The sequence below is a fragment of the Nicotiana tomentosiformis genome, chromosome 8 (assembly GCF_000390325.3).
Source record: "Nicotiana tomentosiformis chromosome 8, ASM39032v3, whole genome shotgun sequence".
NCBI lineage: Eukaryota > Viridiplantae > Streptophyta > Magnoliopsida > Solanales > Solanaceae > Nicotiana > Nicotiana tomentosiformis.
Genome location: NC_090819.1, coordinates 7,019,254 through 7,041,725, shown reverse-complemented (window position 1 = coordinate 7,041,725; position 22,472 = coordinate 7,019,254). Strand labels below are relative to the sequence as shown.

Below are 22,472 nucleotides of genomic sequence, written 5' to 3'. Positions count from 1 at the left end.
GGGTAGGGTATTGAACTTATTACAATTGACATATGGATAATTGACTAAATTTAAAGTATAAAAATTTCGGATTTTCAGATATCCAAAAATTTTAAAAATAAAATCCAAAATCCAAACCAAAAATCCAAAAAATTCGGATTTTGGTTTGGATTTCGGATTTGCCCAAACTATGTCCACACCTGGACGTAGCAGATAGCCGTCCACAATAAATGGGCCTAGATTCAGTCCTACAAATATTTGGGCCTATATTTGGGCCTATATGGGCTTTAGAGACCATGCCTGATATTTCGTAATTAGGCAGCAATAAAAGGAGCGGAAAAAACAGAAAAAAGGTCACAGCAGAAACATAACAGAGAATCGGAAAAATGACGTGGGCCGCCGCAGCTAGTCGCTTCCAAATGCCAACAATGGACGTCGCCGCCCTACGCAGCCGAGCTCCGGTAGCGTTTGGAGTGTGCTGTGTCTCACTTGCCGGTGCAAAGTTTCGTGGATCTTCTTCACCAGCTCGGTCAAAGCCTTTCGCTTGCTTAAGTACTTCCACTGATGCAAGTGAGTCACTATTTACCCTTTTCCTTAAAATTTGGCAAAAACATTACAAACAAATAAAGTTTTTAACTTTAGTTTCCGGAGAAAACAAGGAGAGGCAAAAATAAAAGGGGAATAAATAGAATGTCTTCTTCTATTTACCTACTTTACTTGTTTTTGTATTAAATATAAAAGAAAATTGGCTTATGGTATTATCCAAATAGAATGGAATGAATATAGTGGATTCTTATAGCCGATTCTACTTAGTTTGGATTGAGGCATAGAGTTGATTGATGTAGATATATCTACATCAATCATAAAAGGTAAAAGCTTTTGTAGGATCATAATATTTGTGTGGCTATAAAAGCTTCTCATTAATGATAAAAGAGGCAAAATAAAAAGTTTAAAGTTAAATTGCTTCCATGTATATAAATGTGTCATTCTTTTTTGAACGAACTAATAAGAAAAGTGTGTTATATAAATTGAAAAAAAGCGAGTATCAATTTTGCATTATCTATTCTGTACAGGATATACTAAAGTCGGGATTTTTAGCTGATTGATTAGTCTTGTTGCTTTGGTATAAGGCCGAGTGGATTTAAAGGATTCATTATTCAGCCTGAACTTGTTTGAATTTGAAGCATAGTATCGTTTATGTTGGATTCAAAGCACTAGAACACTTTCTTTTGTAATTTTTGACGTTTTCTTTCTATTTTCTGACTTGTATGTGATCTTAGAGTTTAGTTTGTAATTTGGGCATGGATTATAATCCTGCTTTAGGAAAGCAGTATGTTATGTGTTGTTCCATTCGTTATCACCAATGGCGTGAGAACTTGATGCTGAAATGCAGAAATAGTTATGTTTAATTGCTTTTCGCTGATGAATGATATTAGGCAACTTATTATGTAACAAGGTAATTAGATAATGTTTTTTAGGTTATATAAGGCGAGTGTTGTAAAGAACTTTTATACTATCAGTATAGCAGGTTGCTTGCTGTTACTTTTTAGGTTGTCAACAACAACACCCGTAATAATCCCACTAGTGGGGCTTGGGGAGGGTAGAGTGTACGCACCTTACCCCTACCCCGGAGGGGTAGAGAGTATTTTTAGGTTGTCAATGCACAATAATTATAGACAACTTCCCGTAATTAGCTTTTAACTCATATTATACGTGAATAAAACTTAAATATAACCCCTTAATTTGTGTACCACAATTTATGTTAACAAGGAATTATTATTAACGATGCAGCATTATATCTATAAATAATTAATTTATAAGGTTTTAGGGAAATTGCTCTCTCACACGATATTTCTCCAAGAGTTCTTTACCTTATGTTAATGAATATCTGTATTTCACTAGGTGTAAAGGAGGTTGTTCACACTGATAAGGCTCCGGCAGCACTGGGGCCATACTCTCAAGCCATCAAAGCCAATAACTTTGTTTTCGTCTCTGGGGTTTTGGGTCTTGTTCCTGAGGTTTGTGATATTCGCATCAGTTATTGCAAGTACTTAAGTCTTATCATAAGTTTGAAAAGATCCGTGTACTATTTCAATTACGTGCATTTGGTTTATGCAATGTTTAACTAACTTATGACTGAATGCAGACTGGGAAGTTTGTCTCAGACAATGTGGAGGATCAAACAGAGCAGGTATTTTAGTAATCAGTCATTTTTTCATTTTGTTATGCATCCAGGTGTCATGATTATATTTATGGTTATCGATATTAAATTGTTTCAGATTCAAAACACTGACTCTAAGGGGTCGTTTGGTATGGTGTATAAGAATAGTATTGAATATGGTGTATTACTAATCACTAATGGTGGGATTAGTAATGTTGGGATTAGTTATGCTGGGATCATTTCTTGTCGACGGTTTGGTTTGGTGTATTAAAAATACGGAAAAGGTCCAAATATGCCCTTACAGTATGCGAAATTGAGCATATTTGCCTTTCGTTAATACTTTAGCTCAAGAATGCCCTTGTTGTCACATTGTTGATCCATATATACCCTTTTCTTAACGGACTAATTAGGTCTTTCATTAGCTCTCTAATTAGTTTAGTTAGTCCTAGATTTCACCACGTGTCCTCCATGTGGTTTAATCTACACCCACCTTTGTTATTTTATTTTTTTATTTTGCTTTTCTTTTTCCTGCACTTTTATCTCCACCGCCGGCCACCAACTTCATAGTTCTCCGCCACTACCACCACTTTTGACGGTCCCTGATACCATAAGTGACTAAGAAAGGAACAAGACCCACTTTTTTTCTAAGTTATCCTGTTAATGGCTTACTGGCACCGCAAAATTGGCGAAGAAATATATCACCAGCGAAGAAGCCAACAAGACCGGCAAAATGAGCTTCGGCCGGACTTCTCCTCTTTCTTTCTCTCATCTCATTTCCCTCTCAAAATCCACCAAAACAACCTTCAAAACATCAAAAGCCATCCACTCAATCTCAGATCTAAAGCTCCACAGTGAACAACACCTTCGAAATCTAAACAACCATATCCTACCTTCACCCAATTAACAACACCGAAAATTTTTCTCCGACAATTTTCATCTCGTTCAGGTCCGAAGAACCAAAACCTCGTTGAGAAGCTTTTGGTGGTGTAGGTTTGATTTTTAGAAATAAAGTCACGTGAAATTGGTGACTGAAATGGAGGTTTTGGTCTAGCTGAATGTGATGGAAAGGATTAGAATAGAGAAAGAATGTGGTGGGGTTTATGATAGTAAAATTAGCAGGAATTCATGAGTTTTGTCAAGTGAAATTGGTGACGAAAATGGAGAAGACATCAACAATGGAGGAAATTGGATATGGAAGAAAGAAAAAGGTAAAAAAGAAAGAGAAGAAAAGAAAAAAGAAGAAAGAAAAGAGAAAGGCAAAGAAAAAAAAATACTAATAAAAGGGAAATAGTGTTTGTAATACACTTAATACAATTAACGAAAGAGCTAATTAGTTTGGGTGGATTCTGTTTAGAAAAGGGTATATATGGACCAACTATGTGACGGTAAGGGCATTCTTGAGTAAAAGTATTAACGAAGGGCAAATTTGCTCAATTTTATATAGTATAAGGGCACATTTGGACCTTTTCCGTTAAAAATAACATGCATTGCATAATTTTAAAAAATAAATTATTTGCTTACAAAAATACCCTACACATTCTTTGGAAAGGATTTGCAAAAAGTTTTGAAAGGTAAATTTTGTGTTTATACATATTTATCCATGTATTAAAAATTATGGTATTGCAATGTCATGGTTTGCTATGTATAAGAATAGTACTGATAATACAAGGATAAATAATACCGAAGCTAATACATGCATTATTTTCCCTAATACATCCTACCAAACGATCCCTAAGATATCTGAGCTTAATATTGATTTCCAGGTTCTCAAGAATATGGGGGAGATACTTAAAGCAAGTGGCGTTAGCTATTCTGCAGTTGTTAAGACGACGATCTTGTATGACTTTTGTTATTTCTTCTCCTGAACCCCTAAGTTTTATGCTCTCATTGTAGTCTTGATTATTGATTTTGGACAATTCTATCTCCCTACAGGTTAGCTGATCTGAAGGACTTCAAGAAAGTGAACGAGATATATGCTAAATGTGAGTCATGATACCGAGAAAACTAGTTTTGATTTTTGTGTAGTGTTTATGAATGAGATTCTTCCCACTGTTTTTAACAAGTAAGATCATCTTGACAACTTGAACACCAAATTTTAAAAAAAGGTCCGTGGTCTAAACAGTAGTCAAGCAGAAATATAAAACTGGATGTACTACATTTTGATACTTCTTAGTTGGTTGCAAAAGGCTCGTTCCTTGCCCTGGCTACTTTTCTTTTGCCAATTCTGTTGGAATTGCTAATTTGTGAGACAAAAACTATACCGAAGCAAGAAAGAACAGAAAATATAAAGCTGGTTTTGCATGTAAGAGAAAGAACTGAGTGTTAATAGTTTGTCCCCTTCATACTCGAACTTAGACAAGGTGGGTTGCTCTAGACAAGGTGGGTTGCTCTGATGGTAAGCACCCTCCACTTCCAACCAAGAGGTTGTGAGTTCGAGTCACCCCAAGAGCAAGGTGGGGAGTTCTTGGAGGGAAGGATGCCGAGGGTCATTTGGAAACAGCCTCTCTATCGCAGGGTAGGGGTAAGGTCTGCGTACACACTACCCTTCCCATACCCCACTAGTGGGATTATACTGGGTTGTTGTTGTTGTTGTTGTGTACTCGAACTAGCCACTGTATAAAGAATGTCTACTTTAGCATGCTGCTTTATGTACTCAATCTAACTTTGGGTATCTTGCAGATTTTCAATCTCCTGCACCAGCTCGTGCGACTTATCAGGTGGCAGCACTGCCAATGGATGCAAGGATTGAAGTCGAGTGCATAGCAGCATTATGATTCCCCCCCTTCGCTATTGCGTTCAACTTCTGATTTAGGCTTCGATGGAGAAAGTCTTCTGACTTCCTAGCTAAATTTGTTAGATTTAATAAGCGGAAAGTTAGCTAGTAGTTCAGGAGCTTTTGTTCATCTTTATGTAGCTCCAACTTCCCCCTGACCTGAGAATAAACGCTATTTAAGAACATGCTGTAACTCAGCGGCCATCCATTTATCCAACTTCTAGTCCATAAATCCAGATATATAGTATATATCTAAGGAGTTTGTCTTCTGCTTAATTTGTTTTGCACTAGCTCATCACTTTAACCATTTTTTTTTATTTATATATTTGGAATCTACTGACCCCACTAATCTAGAAAAGGCCGTACAATGCACATTTAAGAGAGTCCTTACTAAGAATTTTTTCATTCCCACTTAATCATTCAGTTAGGCGTCAAAGTTCTTTGGTCTTCTCTCCAGAAAACAAACTCCAATCTCATTGAAACAGCAAATAATAAGACTTAAATAATGGATTTTAGGGGTGCGGATTGGACGGATAATTACGCTTAACGGTTCGACTTAACAGTTATCGGATTATAAATGTAGTAATCCGCTAGCCATCCAATAAGACAACAGGCGGATTGGTATCAGATTAACAATTATCGGGCGGCTTATCGGCTAACCAAATAGAAATTTTGTGAGCAATCATTCAATCAATACCAAACAGTTTCAAATCAATACCAAATTTTTAATACCATCTAAGATCTAACCAAACAATATTTTTTAATTGAAGAGTTTTCAAGACTACTCATACTGTCATACACGTATTAACCAATTTTGTAATACTATCAAGACTACTCATACAGACATACACGTATTAGTCATTGAGATTTTGATTTTTCGACTTCTCAGTTCAAGAGAGAGACAAGACTGACGACTTCTCTGTCTCTAGTGGCTGCAGACAATTGAGAATTAGAAAATAGAAATTAGGGATTTAGCCATTTAGGGTTTCAATAGTACCTTATATACATAGGGTTAAAAGTGTAAATATAAAAATTCTTAACGGGTTACCCGATAAGAAAATTGAGTAATCCGCCCCAAACCGTTAAACCGTTAATTATAAAATCTCAATCCGTTCACCATCCATTGCCCCGATAATTCGATACCAATAAACTATCGGTTCAGTTCGATTAACGGCTTCTGTTCGATTTTGAACAACACTAATGGATTTATAGATGAATCTAAGTCAATATTTGGATTTTAAATTATTTTTTCCATCAACCCAATCATAGACCTTCTGATAACAGTTTGGTTGAGGGGTGTAAAATGGGTAGAACTTTAAGCTTATCTATCTAGCCTGAACCCATAGTTTCTGTTTAGACCCTCTATATTTGCTAGAAAACTTAGTAAATTTGTATATTTAATAGATCTTGAACCTATTAAATTAGATAAAATATGGTAAAATTTAGAATCTGAACCTATAAAGTGATAAGTTTGGGATAGGTCACATGGATACTCATTGATCATATTTCTCTACTTAGTGGACGTTTCGACATAAAATTGTAAAATTTCAAAAAAAAAGTGAAAAAAAAATCAGTGGCTGATCTGAAGTGAAAATTTTGAAATTTTTTTTTTGGAATTTTTTAAATTTTCGAAAAATTCTGAAACTCATGTTCAAGCGAAAATCAAAAATTTCAAGACCAAACACTAATTTCGAGGAAAAAAAATCGAAAAAAAAATCTTTTTGTATGGCCAAACGGGCCCTTAGTTCATATTAGGCCAATAATGTACAAAAACAAAAAAAACAATAAATAGTGTTATTAGTTTTCTATATTTTCTATTGGCATAAAAATCTCAATCAGAGCTAAATGACACAGAAAAACATAGAACTTAAAGTACACATTTTAACCACATACACCCAACTCATTGACTAGTCAGAATCTTGCCTAACCTCAGATATATTATACATAAAAAAATTAGTTTATCTTTGTACTTAAGGAACATTATTCTATTGGGAGGAGAAAATATATATTAATTTGTTGAGTTTCTTTTCCCCTTATTAATTGGCTAAAGAAAAGGATAAAGGGAGAAGACATAAATAAGGGAGATTCCAAATTTGAGTACATACAGTTTTTGCCAGTAAACAAAAATTCTTGAATCAAAGATGAAAATATTAGTAGTATTACTCTGTTTGATAGCTACTTTGTTCATCGATGGAACAGTAATTGCAGGTGATTATGTCCGACCTCCGCCTCGTAAAACCTTTCATTTGCCATGGAATCCAAAACCTTCCTCACAACCTCAGCAGGTACTTAACTATTATTTTGGATTTGAAGTTCATTTCTTTTTGTCTTTACTCTGATTTTAGCTCTAGTTTTTTTTTTTTTTAAAAATGAATCGGGTTAAAACCGGAATGTTACTATTCGGGTCGGATCGGTTGTTGCTCTAATTGGGTAGCTTTAACTAACTTATGGGATTACACTTTCTTTGTTATCTGGACTTGGTTCCATCTTAGTGTTGTGAAAAGAAAGAATGGAACTTCTTCTGTTGTAAAATTTTGTCTTTTTGAAGAGAAAATGGACGAATTTGTCACTGTACGAAATTGAGCTACTTTGAGTTCTGTTAGGGGGCGTTTGGTACGATGGATAAGCAAAAATAATCATGGGATAAAAATTTAGTACCATCTTATCCTTTGTTTGGTTAATAATCCCGGGGATAAGTTATCCCGGGATTAAAAATAGTACCAGCATAACTTATACCTGCCAGAAGGTAGAATAATAATCCCAGGATAAGTTATCCGGGATAAAGTAGTAAAATTGACAATCTGAGGATTAATACAACATACCAAACAGTCAATAAGAAATAATACCATGATAATTAATCTCAACAAAACTAATCTCACTATAATTAATCCTAGCATAACTTGTCTTCATACCAAACGACCCCTTAGACTTCTGATCTAATCTTACCCTGCTTTTATGAAAGGGTCTTGTTTTTGTCCTTGACCCCTAACGGAACTTCAATCTTAAGGTAATTTTAAACCAGAGTCAAAAGTTGAGAGGTAAATTTGGACCTTTTTCCTCAAAGAATTTGGATACTGGGAGTCCACAGACCACCATTTCACATTAGAGCTTCATTAATGCGGAGGACAAAATTTGGCAATTTGAATGGTACAAGAGCAAATTTGGACCTTTTCCTTGTTAGAATAATTTGGCTTTTAGCACCTAGTGATTAATGAAGCTGAAGGGATATCAGGGATTAAATCCTAAACAGAGCAATAAAAAAATGTGGGTGTTTTTTTGCATCTGTCCAAGGCTTGGTGGACAGAGTTATTGGTACCTATATTGGTGAGAGGTAGCCAGTCTGTCTGCAAAGCGGGTGCGGATATCACCGTTATCCCAAATAAAAGTTGACCGTTAATGATCATTTTTGGTTTTAATTTGTTAAGGCCCTTACGGAGTCCTATGGTATGCCTCTATGATCAGTTTGAGTCTGCTTATATAGATTCCACCATCTTTCGGTTCCTTAAGTTACTGAATATTGACCTGGAGTCAGTATTTCTTTCTTCACAGAAAGGTACATTACCAGTTACTAGTATAGATTTTATATGTGTTTCTTTGTACGACAAGCATAATTAAATTAGCCATGGAAGGTTCATTTGAATAACATCACTAAAGCTTGTAAGCTCCTAGAACTATACATTTTTTGTTTCATTTATGTTTGTCTAAATTTGTTATTAATGTTATTTTAAGTTTTCAAAGACCTGTTGACTTTAACGTGTAAAGTGATTATTTTGCATTTGGGTTCACGGTTTGAGCCGTGTGGAATTCATCAACGGAATTGATTCTCTCATCGCAGGTTCACATCTCCTTAGCTGGGGACAAACGCATTCGGGTCACATGGGTCACCACTGATACGTCTTGTCCTTCTATTGTTGAATATGGAACATCGCCTGGAAAATACAGTGCTACAGCTCAAGGAGAAAGTACCAAGTATAGTTATCTATTATATAGTTCGGGGAAGATACATCACACTGTCATTGGACCATTGCAAGAAAATACCACGTACTTCTATAGATGTGGAGGAGAAGGTCCTGAGTTCCAGCTGAAAACTCCACCCTCTAAATTTCCAGTTACTTTTGCTGTGGCCGGTGATTTAGGCCAAACTGGATGGACTAAGTCAACTTTGGACCACATTGACCAATGCAAATACGATGTTCATTTGCTCCCTGGTGATCTTTCTTATGCTGATTATTTACAATATAGGTGGGACACATTTGGTCAACTCGTTCAGCCGCTCGCTAGTGCTAGGCCATGGATGGTGACACAAGGGAATCATGAAAAAGAAAGCATACTATTTTTTGAGGATGGGTTTGTCTCTTATAACTCAAGGTGGAAGATGCCATTTGCGGAGAGTGGATCCACTTCAAATCTCTACTATTCATTTGATGTTGCTGGGGTTCATATCATTATGCTCGGTTCATATACTGCTTATGATGAATACTCTGACCAATATAGCTGGCTGAAGGTTAGATGAGCTCTCATTTTTTCCTAAAAAATAACGAAAACTCTCTGTTTGAGGAAATTTATGATCAGGTAGAAGTCACCATGAAAGGGATTAATTTGCTTTTGTTTTACAGTTTCACTTATGACATTTGAGGAATTTCCGACCCTTTGGATGTCCCAATATATGAAGCTTAAAAATAATTCTGTTGCCTATACTTCCAGATTTATAGATATCTTTGTCCATTGTTATATTAAGAGATCTTAATACTTACACGAAAAACGAACCTAGTATCTGTAGTGCGGAGAAAATGAGCTGAGGCATGTAGCCTTTTTAAGCAGTCGGACTTAGAACCTGTACATTCAGGACTAAAAGCCAAATGTTGAGGTGGTGAGGAGGCAAGAATCCAGTTTGGTTGGGGAGTGGGTTGAGTTCCAAAGTAGCTTCCTTATAATCTTCCCGAATCTACAGCTATGGTACAGAAGACTACTTCTATTTGTATTTCATATTCCCATTAGAAGTTCTCCCCTAATCTAAGCTCTTGCATTTTCAGTATATTATTCTATAAGGAGAAAAGTGAGAATCTCTTGACATTCTGTTCTTTGACAATCAGAGTGACCTACTTGCTAATTATTTCAATTTTGGAGCTGCAGGCTGATCTTCTAAAAGTGGATCGTAAAAGAACACCGTGGTTAGTTGTGTTATTCCATGTGCCATGGTATAATAGTAATAAAGCCCATCAATGTGAAGGTGATGACATGATGACAGCTATGGAGCCTTTGCTGTATGCTGCTGGTGCAGATATCGTGCTCACTGGGCATGTTCATGCTTATGAGCGCACGGTACGCCTTCATTGCTTATACTGGCTCTCCTTGCTTCTTTAGCTAATTGTGTGTTTCTTTGACAACAGAAACGAGTTTACAATGGTAAACCTGATCCTTGTGGTGCTGTCCACATAACAATTGGCGATGGAGGAAACAGAGAAGGTTTAGCACGCAAGTAAGTGTCCCTTGTAGTAATTTCTCCCGTCATCTTGAGCATATTAACCATATAATGACAATGGCTGTAGCGCCAACAAGTCGAATTCTTAAATGATCTTTGTTTCTTTTTGGTTTGGACTGGATTCAGCTCAAGAGGTTTTACCATAGTAGTTGAGCAACTTTGACAACAAAGGAGAAAGTAAAAAACAAAAAAAGGGCAAGCACTTATACCAGGTTTTGTGAAGCCGAAGGCTCACTTAAACTGTTCTGGAAACTTAATCAAGTACTACCCCATATGAAAAAAGTAGTTTCCTGCCCCCCTTCATTTTGAGTTCCAAAATTTTAAAGCACTACTATTCCTAGCATTGGTTATGCCATTTTTATAGGACTCTTTTCCTATTCTTTATGTTGATAAATAAGCATTAGTGTAAAATATGACATGAAGTTTACATGTCTTGGCACATTCAACAGGTACAAACAACCCTCACCAGAATGGTCAGTCTTCCGCGAAGCGAGCTTTGGACATGGTGAACTTAAGATGGTTAATTCAACTCATGCGTTTTGGAGTTGGCATAGGAACGACGATGATGAACCCGTAAGGTCTGATCAGGTTTGGATAACCTCATTGATCAGTTCAAGGTGCAATACTGGAGATAGCCATGAACTGAGAAAGATTCTTTTGGCCTCTTAGTCCCTGCATTCAACTGTATTCTATAGGCATGTAGATACATACAGGTGCGAAGCTACGCTCTTGTACCACCCTTCGTCGGAAAATTACATTGTATATATAGGTAAAATATTAGGTTTTACAGGTATATAATATATATTAAACACCTTTTGTCGGAATTTTTTGTAACTTCTTTCAAGTTTGAATATCCTTGGAGAAATTTGAGGCTTCGCCACTGGATACATAGTCAGATAATTGTTTGTACTAAAGTTGTATGGGGCAACCACATAGGAAACTGCAATACATGTATCAAGATAGGGAAGTTGCATTTTGTACATTAAAGAAAATTATTCAAATTCAAAATAGCATGAGTTTCTACGGCTAAGTTTGCAAAGACATAACCATGAAAAATACCGAGCAGAGCGCCCGCTTTAAAAAGTTGTCCTCGTCAATCATCAAACACAACCAGCTATTCATAAAAGAATTTTTTTTTTACAGAAATCAGACGACTTTTTATAATAAATAACAAAACCATTGTTTAAGAAATGTTTTCTACAAAACATTTTCAAGAACTAGGGGTGTACAAAGAAAACTGACAAGCCGCATCAAACCGATAATCCGAGTCAAACCGAGAAAAAAAATTCGATTATGGTTTGATGTTAGAAAAAAAATCCGACCATAATTGGTTTGGTTTGGTTTTAACTTAAAAAAGTTAAATCGAAACCAAACCAACCCGACATTACATATATACAAGTTTTAAAAAAAATTTATACATAAAAATAATTATTGTAATATAATTTATAAATATTTTTTATCTTTTTCATAGTTTTCTCTTTTAATGTATTATTTCAAGTTTGGACTTGGAACTTTTGAATGGTCAAATATGTTTTATAGGCCATAAAAATTAGTGACTCAAGTAAAGTCAAAAGCAAAATCAAATCAATGAAAATGCTAATAAAAATTTTCAATTCAACTCTAGGAATGACAATAGTAATGGATATTTATTTTCTTAGTTTTTCATTACTTTAGATAGTGAATATACATAATTTACTTTTAATATTATTTAGTTATGTAATTAATACTTAGTTCTTATTAGTCGTAGTACTTATTTTAACATGATTTAGTAATTTTAGATTATGTTTATTTTTATTATGACTTATTAATTAGTAATATTTATTTTATGCGATTTGTTGAGTATTTTAGTATAATCATGACTCGTCTCACATTATTTTGTATTATTTTATTGGGTAACATCTTATATAGTTTTATCCTACTAGGACCTAAGAAATAATAGAACACAAATTATAAATTTTATGCTATGAAGATTTTGTCAGGAAAAACCCGAAAAACCCGAGAAAACCGAAAAATCCGAGAAGAACCGAGATTAAAAAATCCGACTTTTGTTGGTTTGATTTAGTTTATATATTTAAAAATTCGAGACAATTGATTTGATTTGATAATTAAAAAACTCGAACAAACCCGGCATATATACACTACCCCAACCTACTAAAATTTTGTTCAAATGGCGTGTGGACTGCCCACCAGAACATAAGCACACTGGGTCAAATGGCTACCAACTGGATTGTCGTGACAATATTACCCTCACATGCTTATTATTCAACTATAAATTTAACCTTATATAGGTGGCATTTAACAACAATCCTGAGGACAATTTAGACCAAAGACACAGACAATATGGAGGTTAGGTAACATGAACCTTTGGACTTTTGACAAATGATTATCATCAGATGTAATATGCCAGAGAAAATTACAAAATAGTTCTTTATATTTAAGGGTGGTCTAAAATAGTCCGTTAAGTATATACTTGAACAATTTTAAGCCCTTTTTTCTGAAATTGAGCATTTTTATCTCTATTCTTTAGCAGAGTTGGGTCATGAGAAGCACATGGACTGTTTAAACTAAATAAACCATCAGTACAAACTTCTCTAGATTCATTTCCCGAATTCAAATCGTAAGAACTATTTTTATAACGAAAGAAAAGGAAATTTTTAGGCTCGAATTGGGTAATGAAACCGAAGAAGTTCGTTCCAATAATAATTGGAAAATCTTATTCAAGGCAAATGATTACACTTTTCGTTTCTTTCAACCTTAATCATATGAAATAGCGAATGAACCAACATTCATATCTCATTTGAATCATCAATAACAGCATTTGTTGATGAAATCTTACATGTAAAAAGTTTTCCTAAGGTACAAATTTGGGGGGGGGGGGGGGAGGGAGGGGGTGAATAAGGAGAAGCATGTGTGGATGGTTGTCTCAGATTAAACAGCTAACATACTTCTTACAAGCCAATTCCATCAAAGATAACCACCGTCGTGTGCTATAAATATAATGGAGATCAAAAGTGTTCAGTTTTTGTAAACATAAAGAACTAAAACTGCTCAGATGCATATTTAGAGGACTATTTTACACCAACCCCAAACATAAGGGACTAGTTCTGTCATTTTCTCTAATATATTGCCATGACCACCTACAAAGATTGGAACTTTCAAGTTTTAAGACACCAAGATCGTTGAAAGATTGAATCTTTTCTTGTTTGATCTCTCAAATCTGTGCTAAATTCGTCGAAATATCGATCTTTCTTAAAACCCCAGTTGATAAAAATGCATGATTTTTGCTTCACAATCCCATATGGATTAATTCTTGTATGTGGTGGTATTATAGGATATTTCAAGAAAGGAAGCACAGCTTCACTGGCTGGAGGTTTGGGTACTGGATTTTTGCTCATTTTAGCTGGTTACTTGAGTCTTCAAGCATTTCACAAGCGCAAAAATTCTTACTTTGCCTTGATTCTTGAAACTGGTATAGCCTTTCATTCCCTTAACTGATTAGTATGGATTCATATAGCTGACCCCAACTTGTTTGGGATTGGGTCGTAGTTGTTGTTGTAGTATTGTAACCATAACTCTTTTGTAACATGACAGCAAATGTAATATAAAAAAAAATCTATTATATGAAAAAAAAAATCCTTTTCGGCTTTTCTTGAGCTGAGCGTCTATCGGAACAGATTATCCACCTTCGCAAGGTAGGGTAAGGTTTTCGTACACACTACCCCTCCCCAGACCTCACTTGTAGGTTTACACTATTTTTTCTGTTGTTGTTGTTGCTGTTGTATAAATAGTACTAAGACCCAAATAGAGCATTCATGATATTGAGGATTCATACAGGCAACCCCAACTAACTTCGAATCGAGGCGTAGTTGTTGTTGTATATGAATATTACTGGAATAGAAGGCAATGGGTCCATCCGAACCTGTAGCCTACACTTTGATCTGCCTACAGTTTTCATTCTATGATATGTTGATACATAGTGAAAACTACGGGTTCGGCCAAACCAGTAGCTTTGGCCTAGACGTTGTATGTGTTGAGAAATCCACTAAATATGTACAAATGTTAAATTTTGAACCCAGTAATTAGCACTGAGGTCGCTGTACTAAAATTCCAAACCCATAAAGCTCAAATCTTGAATCTGACTCTGCTGATACAGTAGTAAGTCCTAATATCTATCTGACTATCTACTGTATAAGGTCTGGTATTTGCTGCTCTACTTTAGATCTAAGGCGGAGAAAGCTTTTTTCCTTGATTGTTTGTCTCTGTTTGATAAAGTTTGTGTGAGCTGTATGTTTTGAAGCAGAGGATAGACGTTGGTTTTGGATTGTGTTTATTTCTCTTCTGATATTTTTATAGGATGGTTTAATTGTTTAGTAACTTGTCCTAGTAGCTCCTCTTATGTTTTACATTTTCATTTTCATTTTCTGTTTGTTTTGTTTGATAGCATTTAAATTGGTCCTTCCTACAAAATGAAGAATTCTTGATTGTTAGGCTAAGGGAAGTGAACAATGATGCTAAACATATGAGAAACTAATGGGTAAGTTTCATCCGAATAAGTAGCGAAGCGTAATATGATTAATCTATTATAGTTCTGAACTAACTAGAACAAATAGAAAATGATTAAGTATTTCTCCATCCCTTGCTTTCATGTACTCTTTCTCGTACTTTTTATCGGAATGACAATATTTAGGCGATGTGCAACGCCGATCATTCTACATCCATGGCAAAAGCAAAAATAGTCACATATTCCATTTTGTGCTTTATCCATCCCCACCCCCACCCACCCCCATAGAGAAAGGTGAATGCTAGCTACCAGAATCATAACGAGCAAAGTGTGATAACCATAGGGAGATAAAAGACAATTTTTCCCATTACCAATTTATCAATAACTCTTAATACAGCTATAAAGGACGCATAAAGAATGTTTTTAAAGGAAAACAACGCATCAATTGCTTTAACGAGTCCTCTATAATGATTCATTAGCTTCCGGCCTAAGGTCACATTCTTTACTGCATATGTTTATGCTAACCTTGCACTGCGTACGTCTTAAAAACTCACTGTTGTAAGCACTCCTCTTCATCTCCCTACTTTTTTGTTCAATTTTATTCAGCATATTGCCTAGAGTTTCAAAGCCGCAATAAGCATATTTTCACTCAACTGCAATAAATGTGTTAAAAGTTTTTGTTTGTTTGAAGTCCGCAAGGTCATATTCTGATTTAGAAAGATAAAAAGCGAAATCTTCATTCATTTTCTTGCCATCACATTGAACTTCCTTTTTTCTTTTTTTGGCTTGAAACAGCTTGTGCTGCCGTGTTAACATGGGTCATGGGACAGCGGTACATGCAGACTTCAAAGATAATGCCAGCTGGCGTTGTTGCTGGTATCAGGTAACTTCATATAGAAAGCATGCCATACAAGTTTTGTTATTTACTTCGTGGTTTCTGCATTTCATTTATCTGTTCCGTTTAATTCATAAATATATTGGATTTGGGTGGCATGGTTCATTTGATTCATATTTCATATAATATGTGAAGTTGCTTTATCGTGGGTGCGAACTGAACATTAGGTTGCTATGTGCAGTGATGTCAACTTTCCTAGAGGCGTCAAACATTACCTCTCATTTTGTATTTCTTCATTTTACGTAGACATGCATCTAAAGATTCAATTGGTAGTTGAATTGTCCAAGTAGTAAATTAACTTTTGTCCATAACCTCTTCACCCACTTAACCTTTTCAATGCAAGCTCACAAGTTACATCTAAATGTAAAAAGATTTCTCTGATTTCGTATATGGTGGATAGTCAGACAGAAACTTTCCCATCTCTAAGTATCTGTGGTTACATGAGGAACACTGAACAATTTCATAAGTTCAGCGGTTCTTTTCATATCCTACGGATCACAAAACAATTTCATTTGTAGGCTGACTAAGTAGCTTATTTAACTCTATTTCTCCTACAAGTGTTTTAAGACTCTTGCTAGAATATAAGAAAGACCAAGCAGACATCAGTGCTGAAGTTTGCTTCAGGTAATCAAGCAGAATATGTGGCGGAATACATAGACAGCCCCTCGGACTTGCCAAAAAAATTCATTTAGACACCTCAAATAAGGGTGTGACTTTTTTTTTTAAAAGAAAAAAAGATTTTATTGATAAACAATTGTGGGTTACAACTCTGTTTATCTCTTGATTCTTTCCTTCGATTTGTTATCCGTAATTCGAGGGCCTTAGCGGCGTATTTCTCGAACGTAGGATGATATGCATCTTCTTGATGTATTTGATGATCAAGAAGCATGTAGCAGCACTCCATTTGGATCTTGAATTAGTGGTGCTAGAACTTTGAGCAAGACATATTTTTAATCTCTTAATGAATTGAACACTTAATGTAAGTGCAAAATGTGCCTCTCGGAACATGTGTTCCCATTATTACAGATTTATAGTAGCTTGAACCATCACCTTTTCCTTCTGAGGTTGCAATGTGTTTCGTTTTTTTTAGGTGAGTAAAGGGGACCGTAGGTTCAGTGTCTAGGAGGACTACTGCCAATATGATCAATATAATATACAAAGAAAATTGGGGAAAGGGTGGTTTTGCAAGCCGAGTTGCATGATCTCTCGACAAAACCTTAAAGTTGATCGTAAAAAATTGATTATGGATTATATATGTTGGAAGATACAACAAATTTTCATGCTTGGTTTCCTATTTCATTGATGATTCATTGGTTGTACTGATTGTTCACAGAGAAGAATGTCTTGTCTGGAAAATCTATATTGCAGATATGATCATAGAAGCTTTTTATCTAATAAAGACAGTACATTTATTTTGATCGTGTTTTGCAGTGTGGCAATGACTGGATTTTACCTGTATAAGATCACCACCGGTGGAAATCATTTCCCGTCTAAAGCCGAGTAATGGCATTTGACCATAACGTGGGGTTCCAGTTCGATACTGTGTGTACATGAGAAGAGCTGGGATTCTTATTGTGAATTGCTGTATACAGCCACCTGACACTTTTTATGTTATTTTATTTTTATTTTTGAACTGAACAGCATTGTCTCAATGAGTAGAATTTCAGTCTGTGTTACTCTTCCTAGCATTTTCTCTTTGATCAGCCTTTGAATTTGCAGCTGTGGTGTAATTTCTGGCTGTTAAATCAGTTATAACCAATAACTGGCATCTTTAGTCAAATTAAACTTAGCATTAAACAACTTCCCGGTCTTGAATTAAAGCTTGGGCAGAAGAATTGGCTGATCCTATTAATGACTATGCAAAAACCACTTGGGAAAGAAATAGATAACACGTTGATAGATACACAATAAGACAGTGCATCCCTGGTATAAATGAACTAGTGGTCAGTCAGACAAACTCAGATATATATAGAGGATTCATATAGTCGACATTAACTAGTCTAGTTTTCATATAGTCGACGTTAACTAGTCTAGAATTGAGAAGTAATTGATTGATTGATCAACATTTACATTCCTTTTTGGGGGCAGGGAGTATTCTGTCACTGATTAGTGTTAACGGGTTTTAGGTAAATCTTATGCAAACCTTATGTAAGTAAATCCACACCAGTATTACTCAAATGGGAGACATAAGGAGCAAGATACCTGGCTTATGTTTCAAACAGTATGACTTAACAATTGCACAACTGAATGAGGCTACTTATATAATCCTCCATAACTCTTATAACGCCAATTTGGCCATTTTGTTTAAGAAAAATGACGCATCAACAAACAATTCAACAGGAATAACTACAAGCAAAGTCACATTCTTTCCCTGCATTGTACACCATAATGATATGCTATGAAGTTCAAATTTGGAGAAAGCTCATAAAAACAGGCAAGTCATTTCAGATATATGAAACAAGTTTCATACAACAATCAATGATTCAGCACTAATTTCGCTGTACGGATTACATAAATAGGGCAACATTCTAAGATATGCAAAAGCTGCATATCAAAAGCTTGTTAGACCAAGGGAAATGGAAAAAGACTGCATCTCTGCGAGCAATCTATCCTCCAAGTTCTGGTTATGAAACCTTTAAAGGAACAGTGGTTCGAAAGCGCGAAAGATCCTCAGATCTGAATGAGGAAAACACTAAAGAGTGTCCGCCCCTACATAGGAGGAGATAGAGGACACACAGGGGAACCAGTATCGACGTCTGCCATCTATGTGACCATCATCAATCATGGCAAGTCCTTCCTGTATGATACATGTGACCCATTTGTTAGCTCCAATCACAAAGGATCTAGAAGGAAATATTTAGAGCCTTGCTGGGAAAGATGGGAGAAAAGAAGTAAAAGGAATGACCTCAATTACTTACCTCTAACAGTGTTTCAAGCGCATCAGTTGCACGACCTAAAGACCAGGTTAGGCGTCTTTGTACTTCATCAGCCGTCACAAAGCCTTGAGCCTGAGGTAGAGGCACCAGAAAACAATCACATGAGGATTCCTCTTATATATATATATATATATATATATATATATATATATATATATATATATATACACACACACACACACATACATATACACGCAAGCTCAGGTGCACATACTAGGCAATGTTTCAAACTAAGTGCTGACAATCTGAGGAAACCTTTCAACACTCATGGATTCAAAGGAAAATGAGATGGACAATTGAGTGAGTACTAAAATCAGATTTCTTTCAAGAGGCCAAGATAGAGTTGAGGACTGATTGAAGAAACCAATCTTTAGAAATACAATGGGGAAATAGTTATTGCATCAAGTGGAAGTGCCAATTTGAGCTGCATGGAAATTACCTAACTAAAAAATTTATCCAAAGAGAGAAACTACCTAACTGCATGAATCTGGAGGAAACATAAAGTACAAAGGTAATACCTGGGCCAGCTCTAAAATTTCATTGTGATCCTTATTCAGTTCAGTAGGGACAGATCTAACAAGCTTTCTCTTTCCCACTGTAATCACCTCATAACCACTACCTAATACCTGAAAGATGCAATTAAATGTTAGTTTACAGTTCGTTGCAACAGTAACAAAACACACACCAGCCCCAAAAAATGAGCAGTCATTACACGCTCAAGATAAATGATGAACTTTAAAGCATGTTTTACACAGCTTTGCATTTCTCCTATCTTCCATCTAAATGAGAGGGATTGCATGAGCAATAATGACCTGCCCATATACATTCACCATTAACTTGGGTGCTTCATGTGCTAAGGACCTATAAAAACTCAAGAAACAGAAAGAATAATTTTTTGCAGTTTACATTTTTTTTGTGACATGCGTGTGGTTTAGAGTGCAGATTCTTTTTTCTATTCATTTTGGTAATGGAGCAACTAGAAAAATCAATATCTTGGTATCCAAATGCGAAACATGATCCTCGTAACTAAACGTGCAAAGCACTAAAATGTGAAATATGCTCTTCAGCTTAAATGGAAAAGGATGATCCCCCAGATTTAGCGCCAGCTGCTTCGATGTATCATTCACTTACTGCCAACTGAAACGTAAAAAGCTTGAGCCAGTACCTTCAGCTTGCTAATAGCCCGCAAGCAGTCATCCTCAGATATTGTCTCACGAGCAGCTTTACGTCTCCGACCAAGCAGTTTACAAAGATCATCCAAGCTTATCAAACCTCCGTTGTGGGGTCTGGTAGCCAAGCATACTTCAATGATCTGTACCCCTGCCTAGACAGGTGGGTTTCACTTAAATCCAGCTCGTATAGATATTATCCACAAATGATAATACTTAACTAGGAAACAGACAATAGCGATGCTGCGATCTACCAAATGTATTAATACTGCTCAAGGTTTGATGTCAACCAATCATATAGCAGTGGGAAGTAGAACTGTCGCGTTCGTTTGTTTTAATTAAAAAGGTATGAAAAGGAAGTAGAACTGCCACATTGCAGTATAGATCTAAAAATGCAGTGTAAAATACTATGTAATGTTCCTCTCATGCACTATTAAAAAGTTCACAAGCACGTCTTGCAATAACCGAAATTACCAAGGAGGTTGATACCAACCAAGTTCATAATAGAAGTCGCCAATCCCCAATAATTCTGCCCAGAAACCCTTGTTTGATGCTAGCGGATCTACTCCAACTTTAGCACACATCTCGTGGAACTGTGCCCTGAATGCAGGATTCTTGCGAATGTCATTCTGCAAAATAAAACAAGGAATAACCAAAATTTTCTCTTTGTGACAAAAAAAGGTTTAGTTAAACAAGTAAAAGCATGTTGATAAATTTCAATTAGGAAGTACCGTAGAAGCACAATGCACAAGGAACACCTCTTTTACAACACTCCAGTTAGACAAGAAAAAGAAAAAGATTTATCAAGCTCAACAGCCCTGATTGCTGCTCAGACTTTAGAAATATCACGCATTTGACAAATTAACCCATCTTATCTCTTGATACTATCCCAATAGTATGATCTTTGAGAAAAATAAAAATGGGGGAGTTCAATTATGATCCTTTTGCCGAGATAACTGCACATAAATCCCAAATCGACAATGAATATCTAAAGTTACATCTTTTCATGTCATTTCTGGAATTATCAACAGATGGCCAAATTAAGATAACTTAGAGGCATACATGCTTCCTCGGTACTTATTTCTAACAAGCATATATGATTCCTTGTGTCTCAATTTAGATGAGACAATTACTTTTCTTTCTTTTTGATGACGTTGGTGTCTGGGCTAGTTTGCGTGCACCTTAATTATTCTATTAGGTACCAGCTACCTCCCACCAATACAGGTGCCGAGTAACTCTACTCACCAAGCTTAGGCAGATAGGAAAAATCACCAAGTGTTTTTTTGCCTCGGCTGAGATTTGAAACTGATATCTCATGGTTCTTCTCCCACTTCAGTGACCAATAGGCTACAGCCTCGGGTACTAGAGTTAAATAGTTCTTTTTCAGCCATGGTTTTTTCAAATTTTTACAAGTACTTATAAATAAAATTATGATTCAAAGTACTTTTTCTGTAGTTTATCAATACATAGGTTTTTATTTTACAAAATTAGATGCTTTAATCATCGTACTCCTAACATATCATTAAATCAAGGACGGGCGGAATAACTGATTAGGTTAAAAACAAAAAATAACTTAAACAATCGGAAAAAAAAAGCTTTAAATTAATCACTAAAAAACACAATAATGCAAAACCTTGTGTTTGCGAGCAAAGTCTTCAAGCTGAGAGCGAAACGTAGCGAGCTGCTCTTTCATAAGATCAGTTCTCAATTTCGCCACATTTTCCCCTAGCAATCGATATTGATCCTACAATTAACATCGCCAGAAAAACGGAGATTATTAAATTTAAAAAAAGTACGAAAAGAATGGAAAAAGTCAAAATAAAATTAGGTCACAAACTCTAGCCGCCGCAGCGTTCTGCAAACCTCCGATTCCCGGTCTCCGCCTCATCCTTCAGCTGCTGAGAGAAATTCTGTGAAGTATTCCTCGTCTCCCCGTAGCTGTTTTTCCTTCTTTTGTGAAAGAAAAAGCAGTAACAAATATCTCTTACTTAAAAAGTGTTATAAATACTATATTATATTATATTATGAATGTTTATTTGGTACTCCGTTGTAAATAAGCTTCCTCAAAAAGTTTATCCATATATATTTCGCCATAAATATATTTATCTATCTAGTAATCTATTGGAAATAAGAATACTGAAGAAACTTATCATTTTGGTACTCCGTTATGATAAACATTACCCCGATAAAAGATTATTTATATTTGGTACGGTAGCAGCTTACAAGCAACTTACACAATAACTTACAAGCAGGTTACACAACAACTTGTTGTAGCAGCTTACACAACAACTTGCAATAGCACCTTACAAGCAGTTTACACAACAGCTTCTCTTCTTCAGCCTATCTTCTTCTATAAATAGATGAGTTTTCAGTTCATTATGTACATAAGTTTGAAATTTGAATAATATATCATTTTCTCTCTATACTTGTCTTTACTTTACACTCTTTATTTTATAACACGTTATCAGCACGAGACTCTGCCATCTCGAGCAAATACTTTGAAAGTATCAAAGGTACGAACTTTCTTTTTCTAAATAATGTCAAATCTTTCTAAACTTGAATTTGTAGCCCTGAAA

General features: G+C 35.6%; 4 protein-coding genes across 4 annotated transcripts; 3 read left to right on the top strand and 1 right to left on the bottom strand.

The window, feature by feature from the left end:
- Nucleotides 1-317: 317 nt before the first annotated feature.
- LOC104088683 (reactive Intermediate Deaminase A, chloroplastic) lies at nucleotides 318-5,189 on the top strand. Its single transcript, XM_009593405.4, has 6 exons — nucleotides 318-549; nucleotides 1,882-1,997; nucleotides 2,126-2,170; nucleotides 3,904-3,977; nucleotides 4,073-4,122; nucleotides 4,820-5,189. The coding sequence occupies exons 1-6, from the start codon at nucleotides 366-368 to the stop codon at nucleotides 4,912-4,914; spliced, it is 564 nt and encodes a 187-aa protein (XP_009591700.1). The 5' UTR covers nucleotides 318-365; the 3' UTR covers nucleotides 4,915-5,189.
- A 1,690-nt stretch (nucleotides 5,190-6,879) lies between these two features.
- On the top strand, nucleotides 6,880-11,275 carry LOC104088685 (purple acid phosphatase 18-like). The gene is made up of 5 exons (XM_009593406.4): nucleotides 6,880-7,198; nucleotides 8,749-9,417; nucleotides 10,047-10,235; nucleotides 10,304-10,392; nucleotides 10,845-11,275. Exons 1-5 carry the CDS (start codon nucleotides 7,055-7,057, stop codon nucleotides 11,062-11,064), a joined length of 1,311 nt encoding a protein of 436 aa, XP_009591701.1. The 5' UTR covers nucleotides 6,880-7,054; the 3' UTR covers nucleotides 11,065-11,275.
- Nucleotides 11,276-13,543: 2,268 nt separating this feature from the next.
- Nucleotides 13,544-17,467, top strand: LOC104088686 (protein FATTY ACID EXPORT 5-like). Its single transcript, XM_009593407.4, has 3 exons — nucleotides 13,544-13,864; nucleotides 15,692-15,779; nucleotides 17,223-17,467. The coding sequence occupies exons 1-3, from the start codon at nucleotides 13,666-13,668 to the stop codon at nucleotides 17,293-17,295; spliced, it is 360 nt and encodes a 119-aa protein (XP_009591702.1). The 5' UTR covers nucleotides 13,544-13,665; the 3' UTR covers nucleotides 17,296-17,467.
- A 749-nt stretch (nucleotides 17,468-18,216) lies between these two features.
- LOC104088687 (vacuolar protein sorting-associated protein 22 homolog 1) lies at nucleotides 18,217-21,888 on the bottom strand. The gene is made up of 7 exons (XM_009593408.4): nucleotides 21,734-21,888; nucleotides 21,530-21,640; nucleotides 20,390-20,525; nucleotides 19,893-20,047; nucleotides 19,246-19,353; nucleotides 18,710-18,799; nucleotides 18,217-18,588 (listed from the first exon to the last, which is right to left on the bottom strand). Exons 1-7 carry the CDS (start codon nucleotides 21,782-21,784, stop codon nucleotides 18,484-18,486), a joined length of 756 nt encoding a protein of 251 aa, XP_009591703.1. The 5' UTR covers nucleotides 21,785-21,888; the 3' UTR covers nucleotides 18,217-18,483.
- Nucleotides 21,889-22,472: the final 584 nt, after the last annotated feature.

Excerpts from the sequence above, each read along its gene's own strand:
- LOC104088687 (XM_009593408.4), bottom strand. The coding sequence starts at position 21,784 with ATGAGGCGGAGACCGGGAATCGGAGGTTTGCAGAACGCTGCGGCGGCT. Across the intron at positions 20,526-21,529 it reads ACTTTGCTCGCAAACACAAG|AATGACATTCGCAAGAATCC; the intron begins GTTTTGCATTAT and ends TTTATTTTGCAG. Across the intron at positions 18,589-18,709 it reads CGCTTGAAACACTGTTAGAG|GAAGGACTTGCCATGATTGA; the intron begins GTAAGTAATTGA and ends TGTATCATACAG.
- LOC104088683 (XM_009593405.4), top strand. The coding sequence starts at position 366 with ATGACGTGGGCCGCCGCAGCTAGTCGCTTCCAAATGCCAACAATGGAC. Across the intron at positions 550-1,881 it reads AAGTACTTCCACTGATGCAA|GTGTAAAGGAGGTTGTTCAC; the intron begins GTGAGTCACTAT and ends GTATTTCACTAG. Across the intron at positions 4,123-4,819 it reads GAACGAGATATATGCTAAAT|ATTTTCAATCTCCTGCACCA; the intron begins GTGAGTCATGAT and ends GGTATCTTGCAG.
- LOC104088686 (XM_009593407.4), top strand. The coding sequence starts at position 13,666 with ATGCATGATTTTTGCTTCACAATCCCATATGGATTAATTCTTGTATGT. Across the intron at positions 13,865-15,691 it reads TGCCTTGATTCTTGAAACTG|CTTGTGCTGCCGTGTTAACA; the intron begins GTATAGCCTTTC and ends GGCTTGAAACAG. Across the intron at positions 15,780-17,222 it reads GGCGTTGTTGCTGGTATCAG|TGTGGCAATGACTGGATTTT; the intron begins GTAACTTCATAT and ends CGTGTTTTGCAG.
- LOC104088685 (XM_009593406.4), top strand. The coding sequence starts at position 7,055 with ATGAAAATATTAGTAGTATTACTCTGTTTGATAGCTACTTTGTTCATC. Across the intron at positions 9,418-10,046 it reads ACCAATATAGCTGGCTGAAG|GCTGATCTTCTAAAAGTGGA; the intron begins GTTAGATGAGCT and ends TTGGAGCTGCAG. Across the intron at positions 10,393-10,844 it reads AGAGAAGGTTTAGCACGCAA|GTACAAACAACCCTCACCAG; the intron begins GTAAGTGTCCCT and ends CACATTCAACAG.